General features: G+C 35.7%; 1 protein-coding gene across 2 annotated transcripts in view; it reads left to right on the top strand.

Moving 5' to 3' along the window:
• The window catches only part of Tll1 (tolloid like 1), a 201965-nt gene that overhangs the window by 104290 nt on the left and 78997 nt on the right, over nucleotides 1-18678 (top strand). For both annotated transcript variants that reach the window (XM_021218792.2, XM_029532162.1), the window contains 3 exons: nucleotides 7202-7380; nucleotides 11051-11156; nucleotides 15546-15670. In XM_021218792.2, the coding sequence (XP_021074451.1) occupies nucleotides 7202-7380; nucleotides 11051-11156; nucleotides 15546-15670 (410 nt within the window). The remainder of the gene's footprint in view (nucleotides 1-7201; nucleotides 7381-11050; nucleotides 11157-15545; nucleotides 15671-18678) is intronic.

The raw sequence follows: 18678 nt of genomic DNA, 5'->3' as shown, positions 1-18678 counted from the left end.
TCCAAAAGAGGGCATTGGATCCTTTGGAGCTGGAGGTATAGTCCACTCTGAATACTGTATAGGTGATAAGATTTGAACCCAGGTCCTCTGGAATAGCAGCCAGGGCACGGAAGCACTGCCTCCCCAGCCCCCATCTGTTCTATTTCTAATGTTAATCCAGTAATAAAGCACATTGTACTTTTAATACCTTGTCAATCAGGCAACTGTAACTTTTATAATATGTAAAACTAGGAACTGAATTTAAAGACAGTATCTCCTTCAACACTCAGAGGGACAACTATTAAATAGGGATGGAAATTTCAATACCTTTTAGAACAGTGGTTCTTAACGTGTCAATCACAACTCATCTGGGGGTTGTATATCCAATACCCTGCACATCAGATATATATGCTACAATTTGTAACAGTGATAAAGAAATTGATTTTATGGGTGGGAGTCACCACACCATGAGAATTTGTATTAAAGGGTTCCAGTATTAGGAAGGTTGCAAGACACTATTCTAGAACATTTTATTTATTTATTTATTTTGTCTTATTTTGCTAAGGAAGCTTTGTTTCATGCCAACTGATGGTGAGGAGAAAAATAATAAAATGAAATAAAACAATAAAAATAAAATAATAAACAAATATTAAAAGATACTAGTCAGATTATTTTGTCACTTAGCTGCACTGAGTCTCATGGTTTTAGGTTATAACTATTCACTAATGTTTATCAGAATGTATGTTTTTATAAAAAATATGAATACATGTTATCTTTTTCAATACAATTTATACTTTAATTTTCCCTCCCCATTTAAAGAAATTAAGATGAAAAAGTAATATATTCAATGAATGGCTGGTAACAATAGTAGTAATTATTATAAGAAAACTATTAAAAAGTGATATATTTTAGTGAAAATTATGATTCTTTATGAGAGATTTATGTCATTAAAATTGTTAACTTGAGTCTAATGTTCTTTATCTATATTACTTCTATTATTTTATTAGCTTCTTCAGCAACATTTTTCTAATACTTTTTAATGTTTTATTTTCAAGAAACTTACCAATTTAATTTTTAACTATTTTGTTTTTTAGGTTTTGCTTCAATATTTGGATTTAGTCTGTTTGAAATAAGATGCCCATGAAATTATCCTATATTTATTTCATGTGTACAACATTTTATTACACATTCATACTATTTTGGAGGAACTGTAACATTGAACAGAAGGTGTTTTCTTTCTGCAAGAGAATTTCATTTAAAAGATGTTGCTAGCCAAGATTCTTGTATGCAAACAACAGAGACAAGTTCATTTAATAAAAATTAATTTATTGGGAGGTTTTGAAATAAATTCTTGACTCATGCAAAGGAAAAACTAGAGAGCCAGGTTGAGGAACGAAGATCAGAAAGAGCCCCTTGTCCCTTGCTGTGCCTGCTTTGCCACTGGCGTCTCATCTCTCATTTCTGACTTATAGGACCCAATTTCTCATGAATGGTTTATGGAGGCTGTGACATCTGTGAGACTCTATTCTGTGAGCTAGAACTGGGGTAGTGAGCAGGTGGGGGTCCTGTCTCCTAAAATGCTTACATTCTATAAAATATAGGCAAGAATCAGAAAAAAATAACACAGCACTTTCTTAGAGAAAAATGAAGCTAAGCTGAGAAGATTAAAGGTCAAATTTGTGGGAAGACTTGAAAAGGGGATGGAAGAGAGCCACGTGAATATTTCGGAGGTTGGAATTTCTGCTGTGATAGACAAAAAGATAGTGAGGCATGAGTTTACTTCATGTTCAAGGTAAAATATGGGGCAGTGATAACATGGCAATGATAACATGGCTAGTGCTGAGGAATGAGCTATATCTGCTAATATTTATGGTTAGTGGTGAGGGACGAGTTATATGTCCTAATATTTGTGGATAATGTTGAAGGATGAGCTATATCTGCTAATATTTATGGTTAGTGGTGACGGATGAGCTATATGTGCTAATATTTATGGATAGTAGTGAGAGATGAGCTGTATGTGCCAATATTTATGGCTATGAAGATAATTTAAGATTTCAGACAGCCAGATTTTGTCAACTACATGGACCACTGCCATCAAATCTAACATGCCTCTATACCTTAGAGCAACAAATGTTTTTTACTAACATATGACCATCTAAATCCTATGTGCACTATCATGAAGATGCCTCATTCTGGACATAGCTCTTGTTACAGCAGACCAAATGGCAACCACATGGTCAGCCATGTGTTGAGTCTTCAATGTTTTCCCTAGAGATGACAGTTTGGCTTCTGTGATATTGTCCAGAGCAAGCTGTTTAACCAAACCCAGCATTAGCGGAACAGACACTCATAATCATCAGCCAGAGATGGGAAATGAGTATTTTTTAGCACTGACACAATTTACCACAGAGTTGCTGAATAATGGCATTATCTTACATGATATTTAAAAACTATCATGATGTTGAGAAACACACTGTGATAGTGAGGTAAGAAAGAAATAGAGAAAAATTTAGTGAACCATCCAAAACTCCACATGGCAAATGATATGCCCTTAGAAAAGGGTACTCACATTGCAGTCCATGAGAAGGATTCTGGGCATAGCTTAAAGGTATAGCCAACAGGACTCTCTAATGAGGAAAAATCAAGGCTATACCAGGATTACTGGCTGTACTTGAACTGAGAAACCTGAAGTAAGACGAAGATTACCATCGATTTTCCCCAAGACGAGCTAATCAGTGTATTAATTAATACACTGATTAATGGTGGTTAATTTGTTTGTTGTTATTTTTACTGAGAATGAAACTTGGGAGATATACACTGAAATACATGGAGGTAGAAAAGCTAAGCAAGTTGACTAGATATTTAAGTAAGCTCTTCAGTATGTAGTATCTGCCTTGAATACATTGCTCTGGATGCTTGTGCTGTCACTGAATAGAAGATGGAGAGCCCCTTGCCCTCATGTATCTTAGAGTGTAATGGGACACTTGAACTTCTATGTCCTGAGACATTATAAAAATAGAAAAGTGCTAAAGAATTTAGTCAATAAGTTCAAGGCTCTTTCCCACTTTCTCTTCTATTAGATTCAGTGTATCAGTTTTGATGTTGAGGTCCTTGAACCACTTGGACTTGAGCTTTATACAAGGTGACAAATATGGGTCTATTTTCATTCTTCTACATACAGACATCCAGTTAGACCAGCACCATTTATTGAAGATGATTTCTTTTTCCATTGTATATTTTTGGCATCTTTCTCAAAGATCAAGATATTTTATATTATTTGTGGCTATTGTGAAGGGAATTATTTCCCTAATTTCTTTCTCAGCTTGTTTATCTTTTGTATAAAGGAAGTCTACTGATTTATTTGAGTTAATTTTATATCTGGCCAACTTGTTGAAGTTGTTTATCAGCTGGAGAAGTTCTCTGGTAGAATTTTTGGAGTCACTTATGTATACAGTCATATAATCTGCCAATATTGATACCATCATATCTTCTTTACCAATTTGTATCCTCTTGATCTCTTTTTGTTGTCTTATTGTTCTAGCTAACACTTCGAGTACTATATTGAATAGAGATATAGGGAGGGGTACCCTGTGGAGACTGAGTGGGGTGGGGAGGAGGTGTGGGATGAGGAGCAGTCAGAGGGTGGATGGGGGGAGCGGGGAATTGAATATGGAGTATAAAAAATAAATTAAAATTAAAATAAAATTAAACAGAATTTAGTTATCTTAATGAAGACAATACAATGATTAAATAAAATGATTGGAAGCTACTTTTAAAAGTAAAACAATGCTAAATCGTGGATCTACGGAGAAAACTTTATGGTGCTTTGGTCTGTAAACTTTAAATAAAAACCATGAACATGAGATTTAGATTACTTTCTATAATCTAAGGTAAAATAAAACTTTCTTATATATGAATCCTTTTTTTTGTGTGTGTGTATGAGAGGTCAGATTGACCTTTGATGTATCACAGTGTACAAACAGAAAATAAATTAGAATGAAATGTCAAGAATCAAGTAGAAGAAAACAGCATGTAACTTGATTTTGCCAGAAACTAAGACAGTGTTTTGATTAAGTCATGCCTTATTGAATCACATGCCTCCTTTTCAACACATGCCTGATATTTTTATAAGCATATACTTAATGAAAGTTAATGTGTAGAATCTCCTGTACTTAAGACCTTTAGTTAGTCAAGGATCAAAGTAACATACTTTTTTATTTCCCAGAGTCTTTGAAAATAGTACCACTGTGAAATATGTTTTTCCTTTCCACTATGAAATCCATCTTATTATGGGAAATTGCTCTGGGTTCAATTATGCCAAAAAGGGTGTTTTAGGACTAAATAGACAGCTTTTCTATGCTCCAGAATTCCTTTTGCAAAGTGCTGTGTTCTCTGAATATAACCATCTAGAATGACTCAACATGGGTAGTTTAATTGCTATATAATCATCAGATATTTCTGTCTACTTACTGTTGCTTTAAAATAGCAAATATTTTAGTTTAAATCTCCAAACTTTACAAAAAGTAATCCTTTTTAAAAATCAAATAAGTTTTGAATATATAGGCACTTTTTAGTATGTAGTAAGTATTTGTGTGTAAATTGTATATATTGTTTATAAAGTATATGTAGAGGCAAAAGTGAATATTTGTTAACTACCACTCTTTCCCTATGAGTCTTTCCCCCAAAGACTTCTGTTACTGGTGTTTTAACTTTAATTTGTTGACATAGCACTCACAAATAATGAGTATGAATTAGCTTCTCAAGTTGGTATAGCATGAGTTAAAATGTATAGATATTTAAAGAATGCAAAATTAAGTTGAGAAGAATAAGGGGGTGTGATATGAGAATTTATGTTTGTGGAAAATCCACAAGACTGACACACTGACAAAGTGAAATCCCTTCCCATCATTTGAGCAACTAATTTATTGGACTTAAGAATAATAAATAAAAAAAGCCTTTGGCAGTATCTAATGCCCTCTTATTCCCAATTTTAAGACCACCTATGGGCTGCTGTCTTTTGATAGCCCAAGAATATTTACATGTAATCTGTAATTATTAATTCTTCAGATGAACTTTATTTGCACTTATGACTACAATCATAACATTTAAAACTTCCTTTAAAATAGATATCTTCTGTGTGTTTGCTCTTGTGAGTTTACATATGATTCTCTGTTGTACACCCTCACACATGTGCATGGATGACATATGTAAGTGAATATATGGAACCTGTATTTAAATGAAAAACATCAAGTGTGCACAAGTATCAAAAATTTTAAAACAATGTACAATAAGTTGTTATTGAATGCTTAGCATTCTGTCTGACCATCGACGGGCCTCTATGAGTAATGAATGGAGTAGTAGAATGAATATTGCACTGTAATATTTAGTAAGTGGGCAATACACACATTTTATAACAAAATAACAATGTTTGCAAAATATGTCTTAGGGTTTTATTGCTGTGCAAAGACAGCATGACCGAGGGAACTCCTATAAAGGGAAACATCTTACTGGGGCTGGCTTTCAGTTTCAGAGGTTCAGTCCATGCCAGTAAACAGGGTGCTGGAGAAGGAGCTGAGAGTTCTACATCTTGATCCAAAGGCACGCAGCCAGGAGGAGGGTATCTTCAACAGGGAACCAAGAAGTGGCTCTCTTTCCCACTGGGTGGAGCCTGTGCATAGGAGCCCTCAAAGCCCACCTACATAGTGACACACTTCCTCTAACAAGGCCACAATGTCTCCAATAAGGCCATATATCCTAATAGTGCTATGTTCCGTGGGCCAAGCATATGCAAACCTATTTAAGTATATTCAAGCGCTATCAACTGATGATTCTTTTTCATGAGTTGTCACAGTCTACACAGTGCTCTGTCCGTGAGTGTTATAGCTTAGGTATCTTTTACAATGTGAACTTTGTGAGTTCTAAGTATGATGAGGACAGTTCTTAGATGTTAAATGACTATGTTCATGCTGTCTTCTTACAAGGTGAAAAGGCTGAATGTAGCTTTCTAGGGCGTCATCCATAAGGGCTCTGACCTTATTAATGAGGAATCTGCACTCATGACCAATTAGTTTTTCAAAACCCCACTTTAAACAAGATCATCAGGGTTTTATTTTGACATAAATTTTGGGGTAACACTGAGATTGAGCCTCTTTATCCAGTTAACTAATAACCATAGGTAATTCACCTTCACTTAGCTTTTGTAATATTTATTATCACATTTTTTATTTGTGGGCGCATGTGTGTATTAATACGTTTAGCTATTCATGTCATGGCACACATGTAGAGGTAAGAGAACAACTTCGTAGAGTGAATCCTCTTTCTTTCTATCACATGGGTCATGAGAAGCAAACATGTGTCTTCTTTATCTTTTCAGCCATCTTGTCTGGCCCCTCTATTAACATTGTTTCTGCTTTAGTTTGTGTGAATGTGTGTATCTGTGTGCATATGGAGGGACCTGGATTCATATAGGGAACTGTCCTCAATGCATCTCTTAAGCAAACCACTGATTGGCCCATATGATTAATCTGTAACTCTATACAGCCTGCTCTAGTAATTAGCCTGTGTTATGCCCTTAAGAGGCTAGGATTATAAGAGATTCCAGGCCTATCTATATCTCCATTGGTTTGATTATCCAACCTCTAGTCCTTATATTTTTAGTGGTAGTCACTTAACCCCTGAGCTATTGCCCTTAATTAACTTTTAAAAAGAATTATATATATATTTTTAGAATCATACCTTTGGTAAGAAGATTAATTTGTATGATTACCCAATGTCTTATCACAGATGGGTATTTTTTTCTTTTCCTTAGAGAGAGAAAAGCAAATTTTAACTCAAGCGAAAAGCAGTATTAGATTATTGGTGGATAAACACACTGAGAGTCTCTGTATTGATAGAAACATATAGTAATTCTAGATACAGATATTGAGGACTGACTATACCTTTCAACAGTACATTAAATGTCATGGTTACCACAATTCTCTCAAATATAACTTCTGGATATTTGTGAAAATAAGGCAAAGATTATTCTAATATAAAGATGATTGTCAAATATTTAATTTTTGAGAAACTTACATGAACATAAAACTCATTAATGAAAAGCTGTTTTGACTCAGGAGATGTGCTATACCGGTGATCACTATTGTTTCCAGGAGTTCCATGCTATCATGTCCTGCTGTCATCTTTCCATAAGTTCTTTCTGCACTGTCCACTTTTTTTTTTATAGATGCTGCTCCTATGTTGGTCGGCGGGGGAATGGCCCTCAGGCCATCTCTATTGGCAAGAACTGTGACAAGTTTGGAATTGTTGTCCATGAACTGGGTCACGTGATAGGGTTCTGGCATGAACATACCCGCCCAGACCGAGACAACCATGTCACCATCATAAGAGAGAACATCCAGCCAGGTGAGACCTGTTGGAACCTGCAAACTTACATTGCTAAACCATGTGACTTTTTTTTAAAATGTAGTAAACTCAACATTTTACTATATTAAAAGTAGCCATTTCTAAGCTTTCTTTCCTAAGAGGTAGTTACTTTATTTTTAAATATCTATGTTTTTCATAAGTAGCCATGAGTTCTTGAACAATAAGCTGATAATATTTAATAATTGTAATAAACCATTCTTATACTTAGTTCTTTGATTTATGCTATATAGACTTAAAGGAGTCTAAGGGCTGCATTACGTATTATAGCTACAGGGATCAGTGCTGGCTCAGGTATAATTTCTGGAGAGAATCAATCCATTTAAAATAGTCATGCCCAGGATAGTCTTAGTAGGTTCCTGGAGATTTTTCTTCATAGACTTGACTATAATAAGAAAAAAATTTAAGGATATCTTCATTAATTTAAATATAATTTATGGTTAAATCTAATTTTCTCCTAGAGTCTTGTAAATGATACTACTCTCATTGTAAATTAAATATTTACTTTAATTTTCATACTATAAAAATACCAGTATATTTCATTTGAAAACAATGTCTAAGTCCTGCTTGTCATGTTGTTGGAGTATGCATCTTAAGCATAAGCGGAGGAAAGGGTAACCTATTTTCTCTTTTTTTAAATTATTATTTTCTTTATTTACATTTCAAATGCTATCCCGAAAGTTTCCTATACCCACCCCACCCCTGCTCCCCTACCCACCCACTCCCACCACTAGGCCCTGGCCTTCCCCTGTGCTGGGTCATATAAAGTTTACAAGACCAAGGGACCTCTCTTCCCAATGATGGCTGATTAGGCCATCTTCTGCTACATATGCAGCTAGAGACACGAGCTCAGGGGGTACTGGTTAGTTCATATTGTTGTTGTACCTACAGGGTTGCATCCCCCTTCAGGTCCTTGGGTGCTTTCTCTAGCTCCTCCCTTGGGGGTCCAGTGTTCCATCCAATTACTGTCTGTGAGCATCCACTTCTGTGTTTGCCAGGCACTGGCATAGTCTCACAAGAGGCTGCTATATCAGGGTCCCTTCATCAGAATCTTGCTGGCATGTGCATTAGTATCTGGGTTTGGTGGCTGATGATGGGTAACCTATTTTCTTAATCAGAGTCAATGACAAGACACTGTTGAATTTTTAGAATTTTCTGTAATCAAGAGTGTTGATTTTTTTTGTCTGTTTATTTGCTTGTTTTTTTCCTCATCTACTTCATTAAACTTAACACAGAAGTAGTGGTAGAGTCACTGCCATGAAAAATACAAAGCGTAGTGAAAATTCTATGTTTAAACACAGATCAATAAGAGGGGGAGAGCAGACATATACTCTGAGAGCATGGCAGGGTGCACAAAGCATGGCAGATACTACATTTGGCAAACAAAAACAGTTGTCAAGAAGATTACAACTAAGAACACTTAAAACGAAATAAGTGTGAAGAAAAGATGATGGAATGTTTAGGATGCAATACCTCATGATGATAATATTTAGCCCCATCTTACTGCTCTATGCTAAGTTATATGTGGGTAATCGGTTATTAATTATTAATTACCTAGGGAAGTTATGAAGAATCAATATCATTCATGTAGATGTAGGAAATTTATGCTTTGCCCTCAACTAAGGAATTATTGAAGGATTATGTCCTAGTTACATTTCCATTGCTGTGATAAGACACCCTGACCAAGGCAACTATAGAAGCAAGAGTTTAGTTGGGAAGTAGAGGGTTGAAATTGGAGTGCTTGACCATCATGGCAGAGAGCATAGTAGCAAGCAGGCAAGCATGGCACCAGAGCAGTAGCTGAGAGCTTATTTCTTCATCTGCAAGTAGGAAGAAGAAAAGACTAAGTGGGAAAGATGTGGACTTTGGAAGCCTCAAAGTTCACTCCCAGTGACATACCTCTTCTAACCTCCTATTTCTTCCCAAACAATACCATAGGCTGACCAACAAGTACTCAAGTATATGTGCATAAGGGGACTATTCTATTTAAACCATCATGTGTCGGAAACACAGCTCAAATATGAAAAAAGCTCTACCTGCTGTGGGACCTTTAACTTGAGATTAGGAAGTTGAAGCTAATGTTCCTGAGAACTAGCAGAACCCAGCATAAACAGTTTCTAAGAGATGAGTAGCTTCTCAGTGTTTGAGCAGGAAAAGGCAGGAACAGTCTCAAAATGCTTTAAGGGAAACACGAGAAGAAATTTTCAAAAGTTTTATTCCAGGCAGCAATGCAAATATTGGTTCTATCAAATGAAACAAGAGACACTGACTAACACAAGGTTTTTTGAAAAAGGAAAAAGGCAAACACTGATTTCTTTTAGCCTAATGTTGGATTTGGAGAACCCTGTAATGCTCCTACTTAGTAGCAAAGGAATGATAGGAGCTTCTCTGGGGGACTATCTAAAGACGAGGGAACAGGGATAAAATGGTTGCATATACAAGATGGGTAGCAACAGTATTAAGTAACATCTAGAAATGTTTTCTGAAAGACTATAGTAACATCGGAAAATACAAGCAGAATCAGTAGAGTGTGATGCCCAGAACCAAGGGAACAGATCTTTTAAAAGAAGGTTATAATAAAAAAAAAATCAAAAATCAAAGAAAAATGCATATGATCATGTGGAATTCCCAGGGATCTGAACCAGGTATCAATGTTCATATTGTGTTTATATAATTAATAGTGAAATAAAGAGGACAGTACTTCTGACGCTTTTTTCAAGCACCAAGTCAATGAGAAGTTTACTATGAACCATCTTTGTATCATCCACTGTTTGCCATTCATTTTTGTCATGTGGACCAAGAAAAATAATCTTATAATAGAGGCAATATTTAAAAGTGGCCCCTTCTTTTGAGTGTATTTCTGATTCAAGATAAATATATGCCAGCACAAGGAAGAAATGTGTATGTAATAAAAATATCTATTATATATAGATATTATATATATAGTTATATATATATTATATATTATATATATATTATATATATATATATTATATATATAGTTATAGTTTTCTAGAAAACTATAACTCTTAACACATTTTTTTTCCTAAACATTCAGGATGATAGGAGAAAGAACAGTTACTGCATGAAGTTTTCTGATAGACTGAAACTACCCGGGCAGGATTATTCTAGGCTAAAAAAAAAAAATCGCAGTGCAGATTCATTGTGTGTTCTTGAATTACTGTGAATCAGAGGCTTGAAATTAGGTAGATTTTCAAGAGCAATGTCTAAAACATACAGACGTTGGCTTTAAATTTACATGTAATGTAAAGTGGCTATGATAAAAAGGAAACTGTTGAGACATGATTACTTGAATTTATAAACTCTGGTTATAAATAATTATAATTATTTGCCTAGCAATAAAAATTTTAAAGAAAAATATATTATGAGCTAGCTAAAGAGTATTTGGAGCTTTTCTTTGTCTTCTTTTGTAGAATTAGCTCATTGTTCCACTCCTGTGTCACATAACAATTAGATTGGCTGAGGACATATGGATTTGCTTTTTTTTTTTTTTTTTGCACACGAATGGATAAGTATAAAAACAAGCAATGGCAATGCCAGCCATGTAGTAAAACCCAGACAGAGGATCCAGATTTCTGTTCTACTTTCTTCCATTTACAAGTCTCCTATGATGTTTTTCCCGGACTCTTAGGTCAAGAGTACAATTTTCTAAAGATGGAGCCTGGAGAAGTGAACTCTCTTGGGGAAAGATATGATTTTGACAGTATCATGCACTACGCCAGGAACACCTTCTCAAGGTTGGAGTCTCAGGTTATACCTTTTGACTTTTAATTCTCTTTTTCACATGATTCCCCCACAAAGCTGTGTTTATATTTAGAAGTAGAAATGCTGCCCAGGGTCAAAAGTGGAGCAGACAAATCGTAGTTAACATTCATACCAACAGTAGACATTTGAAAAAAATATATTTAAAATGCATTTCTCTTTTTTTTTCTTACTAAAAGCACTAATGAAAAGCAATGCTGACAATGTTATCAATTATCTAAGCAATTATATATCTTAAAGTTATTCAATATTTAGTGAAAGCAACTACCTAGCTACTCATTATATTAAATTGGCCAAGCACCATTTAATAAAATTTCAGACTTCGCAAGTCAATTATGTGATTCCCCTGTTGCGTGAAAATGGCACACCCTGTGTTTAGATTGTGCTTTACGCTGTCTGCTTTCACTTTTGCCAGCACTCTTGCCTCAGAACTGATATTAGTAGAGGAATTCTCAAAAACTATATTAGGGAGATACTTCACTTTCATGTAGTTTGTAATTATAGCCATCCAACTATCAGCTTTAGATGGTGTCAATAATAACTAAATGTGTTAGTTTAAATTGTTATAAGTTTGGGTTTTTATGTATTTCATTCTAAAGATGGTACTACCAAGGGAATAGCTCACAGGTAAGGAAGCCCGAATTCAGAGTTCTTCCCCTCTCTCACCTTTTACTTGCTGATTCTCATTATTCAATCAGATGCTCTTTTACCTTCACTCTTTCTGTTCACCTCTTTCTAGTTCACAGTTCATTCACATTTAATTATGGTTTAAAAAGTCAGTTTCCCAAACATAAAACAAAGTCAGATTTATTCCCAGGATAATTATTTTTTAAATGAAAATGTAAACAACAGCATTCTATAAACACTTAACACGTGGAGGTCTTCTAAGGCTAGGAAGGTGAGGGTGGTTGCATGGGTGGGAGAGGACCCTCTTAGAGTCAAAGGAGAGAAGGAATGGGATGGGGACTTGCAGAGGGGAGACCAGAGAGAGGGACATTTGAATAAAATAAATCAAGTAACCAATATAAATAAATACATAAATAAGCAACTTAAAAGGAATTGAATGTTAACAGGACTTTGAAGAGTTCTATTCTAGAGTGCATATCATACACAAATTGATTCTCAGATACATTTATTTAACTAGAACAACATCCAAATACTTATTGTTCCTGGAATTGAAGTTTAAGTTTTGGTAAAAATACACCCAGAAATCTGGGCTGAAATTAGAGTTATAAAATTTTATTGTTTGGCTAGGAACTTGGAATTGATTTAATTTTTCCATAGAAACATATAAAAAATTGATGTGTGGGTCTCAGTTCAGACAAGAATTCTCTGTCATGGCTCCAAACTAAATTATTCAGAATTAGTTAATTCTTTTAACTAATTAAAATTAATTAGTTAATTTTTTGGAATATGGGGGTGGGGTGCTAGAGAGTAGCCAAACAACAGCAGAAATTTTTTCTATTCTTCTGAGATGATTTACCTTAAGTTTGAACTGTCTGTCTCCCTTATTTTGTGCCTTGCGACTCAGGTACATTATTAGCATCTTTTATGGTAAATCAGCAGTCTTGCTGCCTGCAGTCTCTGTCTTCCACACTGTCATAGCCTGTGAGCCTTGAGTATCTATACTGTCCCGAACCTATCCTACTCATCACACAGCTGGTATGACTATGCATACGTGCACAAGGTCAGGTCAACTGAAATCCCAACATGGATTGGAAGAGTCCCACCACTCCTGAGGATCTTTCGACAACTGATAGTTACTGGGGAGAGCGATGGTCAGTGCTTTTTTTTTGGTCAGGAATGTGGCATCTGATACATAAGGTCGAGATGGAGATGGTATGAGATGGTCATGGTAGGAGATGGCCCTAAACCCATATCAGTACTGACAGTACTAACTGGACTCCCTGAGAACATAAAATGGAGAGGGGAAAAGTAGTGGGGGAAGGTGTGGCAAGAGTTGTAATGGCTAGGAGGAATGTGTGTGGATTTGGTCCAAACACATTATATGCCTGTATGAATGTCTCAAACAACAAAACCCAATTCTATACATTTCCACAAGGAAATCTATATTTTAATTAATTAATTAATTCATTAATTATCTTATTTATCTACATACCAAATGTTGCCCCCTGCCTGGTCTCCCCTCCCAGAGTTCTTTCCCTATCCCCTCTCCCCTTGCCTCTGAGAGGGTAGAATTTTAAGTCGTATGTTCCCATTAGAAAGTTAATTGACTGACCTGATTCATAATATTTTAGTTTGACCCTCTAAAGAGATTGTTTAGTAATCTGTTGAAAGAGATTATTTTAGGAAATAGCAATTCTGCCACCTCAAAAGTATTTAAAATTACTGTTTTGTAAGTTACGTCAAACTATAGATATAAAAATGTATCATTTCATCTATTTTAAGGTGTTCATTTTAATAGTGTTAAATATATTCATTGTTATAAAATATTTCTCCAGAACCTTTTCATATTCCAAAATAGAAATGGTGAATCTATTAGGCAACTCTCTATCTTCTTTTTAGTTTATCCTCCAGAGCCTTCAGTACCCTTTAATTCCCTAATTTTTTGAATTCAACTATTTTGGATACTTTTTGTATTGAAATCACACGTATTTATTCCTTTGTGATTGACATATGCCAGCCAGTTAGAATTATTTTTTAAGACTTATCACAGCATAATTTACTTCCATGCTACTGATGAATAATGCTATCATGATAGCATAATAATTTTGGTAGATTGCGTATGCATATGTTGTATGTGTATATATTTGTATGTGTGTGAATTTCATGGGCGGCATGTGTCTGGGTGTGGTGTGAACATGTGTGTGTATGTGTGTGTGTGTGTGTGTGATGTGTATGTGTGGTGTGTGAATGTGTATGATTATATGTGTATGTGTGTGTGTGTGTGTGTGTGTGTGTGTGTACACATAGTTATCAGTAGACATTTGGGCTGCTAGGGCATTTGAATTATTTTCACTTCTGTGTGACTGAAATAGCCCTGCTGTGAATGCCTCACAGATGTTGCTTTCTGTTCTTTTCTCTGTCACTCCAAGAAGCTGGAATACAAACTCACATGCTATTTTGACTCTTAGTTTTTTGAAGAATTTCCACACTGCATTCCACAGGGACTGAAAAATTTTGCAGTCCCATCATGTGGGCACAAGGCTTATTTCCTTCCAGGCACTCTCAAGTGCATATTGGTTTGTGTTCTCTAGATAGCAAGAGGTTAACTGGGGGTGGGAGGACTCCAGGTTGTGGCCTTGATTGATATCCTTCTCACATTAGAATTGCTTTACAAAGGGCAGGATGCCAGCTTCTTTAAGTTACTGTTATGAATTCAGGCCTAGAACTGTGCTTAATAAATGTTCTCAAATGGAAAGAATAAATGGGGCAGAGGCTGTGGCCCCATGACCTGAAGCTCATGTTCACTGTCATATTTTGGAATGGAATATCTCTTTGTTCATCACAACTTAAAATACCTTTAAATTTTCATAAATTAGTTTAAAGATTTTTTGTATAAAATGCATTCTATTATTTGTGTTTTACTTCCCCTAAAACTGCATTTATATGCTCCCAAGTTCTACCCTTTCTAAGGCATTTCCAGTTCATTCACTGCTCCTCCAGAGTCATAAATGTTTGATATGCATTGCAAAGTTAGAATGCATCTTTAGTGCAGTGCAGTCAGAATTTTAAACTATGTATATTATGGAAGGGAGCAACTTCTCACCACAACCTTGAATCCAAGAGAACTCAGTATCTGCTGCAAATAGATAAAATCTATAAACCATCGGTAGGGGGTTTTAAATTCATTATTGATTTTGCCTTGAAAAATTGAATAATATATACATTTTATTTACATTGTAATGTATTACTGGTTATACTGTTTATTCTTATTCTTTCATAATAAGCTGCAGCAACCCTTAGAATCCAAGGACAACCACCTTCAGATAGGAGTTTAGTTAAAATTGTGCTTTAACCTTTGGTTCTTGCAATTATTTAGTAACCTCAAAACTGCCTGCTCAGGTGGCTATTTTTCATCCTTTGTAAGAATTATTTTACAATCTGGTGGTCTAATGTATTCTTTTATCAGTACCGGGGAATAAAACAAAAGCCACAGGGTTCTTTGTGGGGTATTGTTAAACAATACTTATTTTGAAAACATATGTTACACACCTAAGAAAAAAAATATATACCATAGACTTTCTGGGAGTAGCCCATGAGATTTTCCTGCCCTGATTAGAGTGTTCTGAGAGCCCCATATCCCACTGTAAGTTCACACTGCTGTAACTGCTGATTGAATTTGGAAATGTAGCCCCTATGCTTTTCATGGACGTAGGTGTGTTTTGCTTCTGCTTTTGCAGAGGGATGTTTTTAGACACAATACTCCCCTCCCGTGATGATAATGGCATCCGTCCTGCAATTGGTCAACGGACCCGGTTAAGCAAAGGAGACATTGCACAAGCAAGAAAGCTGTATCGATGTCCAGGTACTGCACATCCTATGTGTCCCAGATCTTCTTCAGATAATCAGGCCTCAATTTCTCCAACTGTTTTCTTATCTGTCTCTATTCTTGCAAATGGTATACATCTTTCAAATTCAGTGATTGTAAACAAGGACAAAGAAGACTTTAGAATATGTATAATTGTAAACTGAAACAAACTGGCAGAAATAATATTTCAAACATGTGCTACATTTTATTTCTTTTAAATTAAGGGGAGGAAATAGAGGTTTTGCTCATTATTAAATATCCGAGCAATTTTGTACCCAAATGCTGTGTCCCTGATAACATTAAAAGGAGTAGTCTTTCATTCACAATCAGATTCTGGGGCTTGGGAAAGTGGGTTGGTGAGTAAGAGCACATGCTGCTCAAACATGAGGGCCTGGGTTTGAATTCCCAGCAACCACATGACTACCTGGGAAAGCTGTGTGTGCCTCTAACCCTAGCACTGAGGAATGACAAGAGACAGAGGATCCAATTTTGCTGGACAGCCAGCCCTACCAGTCAGGTGTTTCTATTACAGTGAAAGACCTTGACTCAAGGCCATAGGTGGAGGGAAAGTGGCAGATGAAGATATCTGGTGTCTTTCTTTTGGTCTTCTAATGTTTACATGGGTAGAACCCACATACTCATATGGGTGTATCAAACAGGCACTATTCCTAGCATCAGATTTTTGAGTGATCTGTATTTAAAAGACTACCATCAATAGGTAATAAATTTTTCTAAGACAAGAGATTTCATTTGTTGAAATCAAATTTTCTAGGAAAATATTTTAAGAATATTTCTTAAAATTTTATTTTAATGAATTTCTTAAAATATCCTGAGTGAGTTAACCCAATTACAAAAGAACACACATGATATACACTCACAGATAAGTGGATATTAACCCAGAAACTTTGACTACCTAAGATACAATTTGCAAAACACTTGAAACTCAAGAAGAAGGAAGACCAAAGTGTGGATACTTTGCTCCTTCTTAGAATGGGGAACAAAATATCCATGGAAGGAGTTACAGAGACAAAGTTCAGAGCTGAGATGGAAGGAAATACCATCCAGAGACTACCCCCTGGGGACCCATCCCATATACAACCTCCAAACTCAGACACTATTACATATGCCAGAAAGATTTTGCTGACAGGACCCTGACATAGTTCTCTCTTGTGAAGCTATGCCAATGCCTGGCAAATACAGAAGTAGATGCTCACAGTCATCTATTGGATGCAACACACGGCCCCTAATGAAGGAGCTAGAGAAAGTACCTGAGGAGCTAAAAGGGTCTGCAACCCTTTTGGGAACAATATGAGGAACAATATGAACTAACCAGTACCCCCCAGAGCTGTGTCTCTAGCTACATATGTAGTAGAGGATGGCCTAATTGGCCATCAATGGGAGGAGAGGCCCTTGGTATTGCAAAGATCATATGCCCCAGTACAGGGGAATGCCAGGGCCAGGAAGCAGGAGTGGATGGTTTGGGAAGCAGAGCAGCAAAGCTGGGCTTTGGGGATAGTATTTGAAATGTAAATGAAGAAAATATCTAATAAAAATGCCAAAAATATAGGCCTATTAAATGTTCAAGAGTTTTATATAGTTCATAATTTAAACCTGTACATAAACCTTGTAGATCTTTTTTTGATCTTATGCATATTTATTATATAATAAATGATCAATAAGTTTTTGAAGTCTAACTGAGAAATATTTTGGAAAAACCTAATAGAAATTTAAAGCATGGTGATGCAATGCATTGAAAGGTAAAATGTTATGAAAAAAATAATAATTCTTGTTTTCGCTTTTCTACTTTTAAAGTTTTTTTTTATTCTTATGATGTACTATATATCTTGACTGTAATTTCCCCTCCCTCATTCCTCTCAGTATCACCCATCTGTTCTCTCACCTAGATCCACTCCCTCCCATCTCCCTCCTTAAAAGAGCACAAAATACAATAAAACTAAGCACAAGCCATCACTTCAAGGTTGGGCAAGGAAACTCAGTAAGTAAAAAAGGGTCCCAAGAGCAGGCAAAAGAGTCAGGGACCCCTTATCCCAAGGTCAGGAGTCCCCACCTAAGCCCCAAGCCAACAACCACAGCATTTATGCAGAGGCACTAGCACAAACCCATACATGCTCTGCAATTGCTGCTTTAGCCTCTGAAACCCCATGCTTCTCTTTAGCTAATCTTGTAGGCTATATGAAAAGTGAGTTGCTCCTTACAGCTCTTAAATCACAAAGAACAAAATGTTCCAAATTCCATGATCTTACTGAGAGCATTTTTCTTACTCCTTTTAAAAATTATGTTTGTGGATAAATCATTAAAAATATCTGACCCAGGCAGTGGTGGCTCACACCTTTATATATATATATATATATATATATATATATATATATATATATATATATGGCAGATTTTTATGCCAATATTTTTCACTATCAGTTTACCTCCAAAGATCTATTTTCACTTTATAGAGCAATTTTGTTGAGTTTAAAGTAAAGTTGATAAATTGAGTGAAGTGGATAGTTAGATGTACAAGACTGTACTTTTATGGTCTTTGATAGTTATATCCTTTCCCAAAAGGACAAATTCATAGTAAGGTAACTATGAACACCATTACTTTCTCCTAAGTAATACAGAATATAGTTTAAATTATTTAAAATATAGTATATGAAATGTACATATTGTTAATTTCTCCAATCTTGGCATGTTTAATAAGGTTGTATATTTATTCCATGCTTTTTAATCCATTATAATATTTGCAACTCACACACCCACACACATACACACACACAGGCATGCACACAAGTAGTAGTATGTGGGACTTCAATTACTTCTTTTTTTGTCTTCTTTTTTTCTTAATTAGATATTTTCTTTATTTACATTTGAAATGCTATCCCGAAAGAAACCCTATACCCTCTCCCCGCCCCTGCTCCCCTACCCACCCACGCCCACTTCTTGGCCCTGGCCTTCCCCTGTGCCGGGTCATATAAAGTTTGCAAGACCAAGGG

The sequence above is a fragment of the Mus pahari genome, chromosome 19, assembly GCF_900095145.1.
Source record: "Mus pahari chromosome 19, PAHARI_EIJ_v1.1, whole genome shotgun sequence".
Classification (NCBI taxonomy): Eukaryota; Metazoa; Chordata; class Mammalia; order Rodentia; family Muridae; genus Mus; species Mus pahari.
Note: the sequence above shows the minus strand (reverse complement) of the source record. Positions and strands in the feature narration are given on the sequence as shown.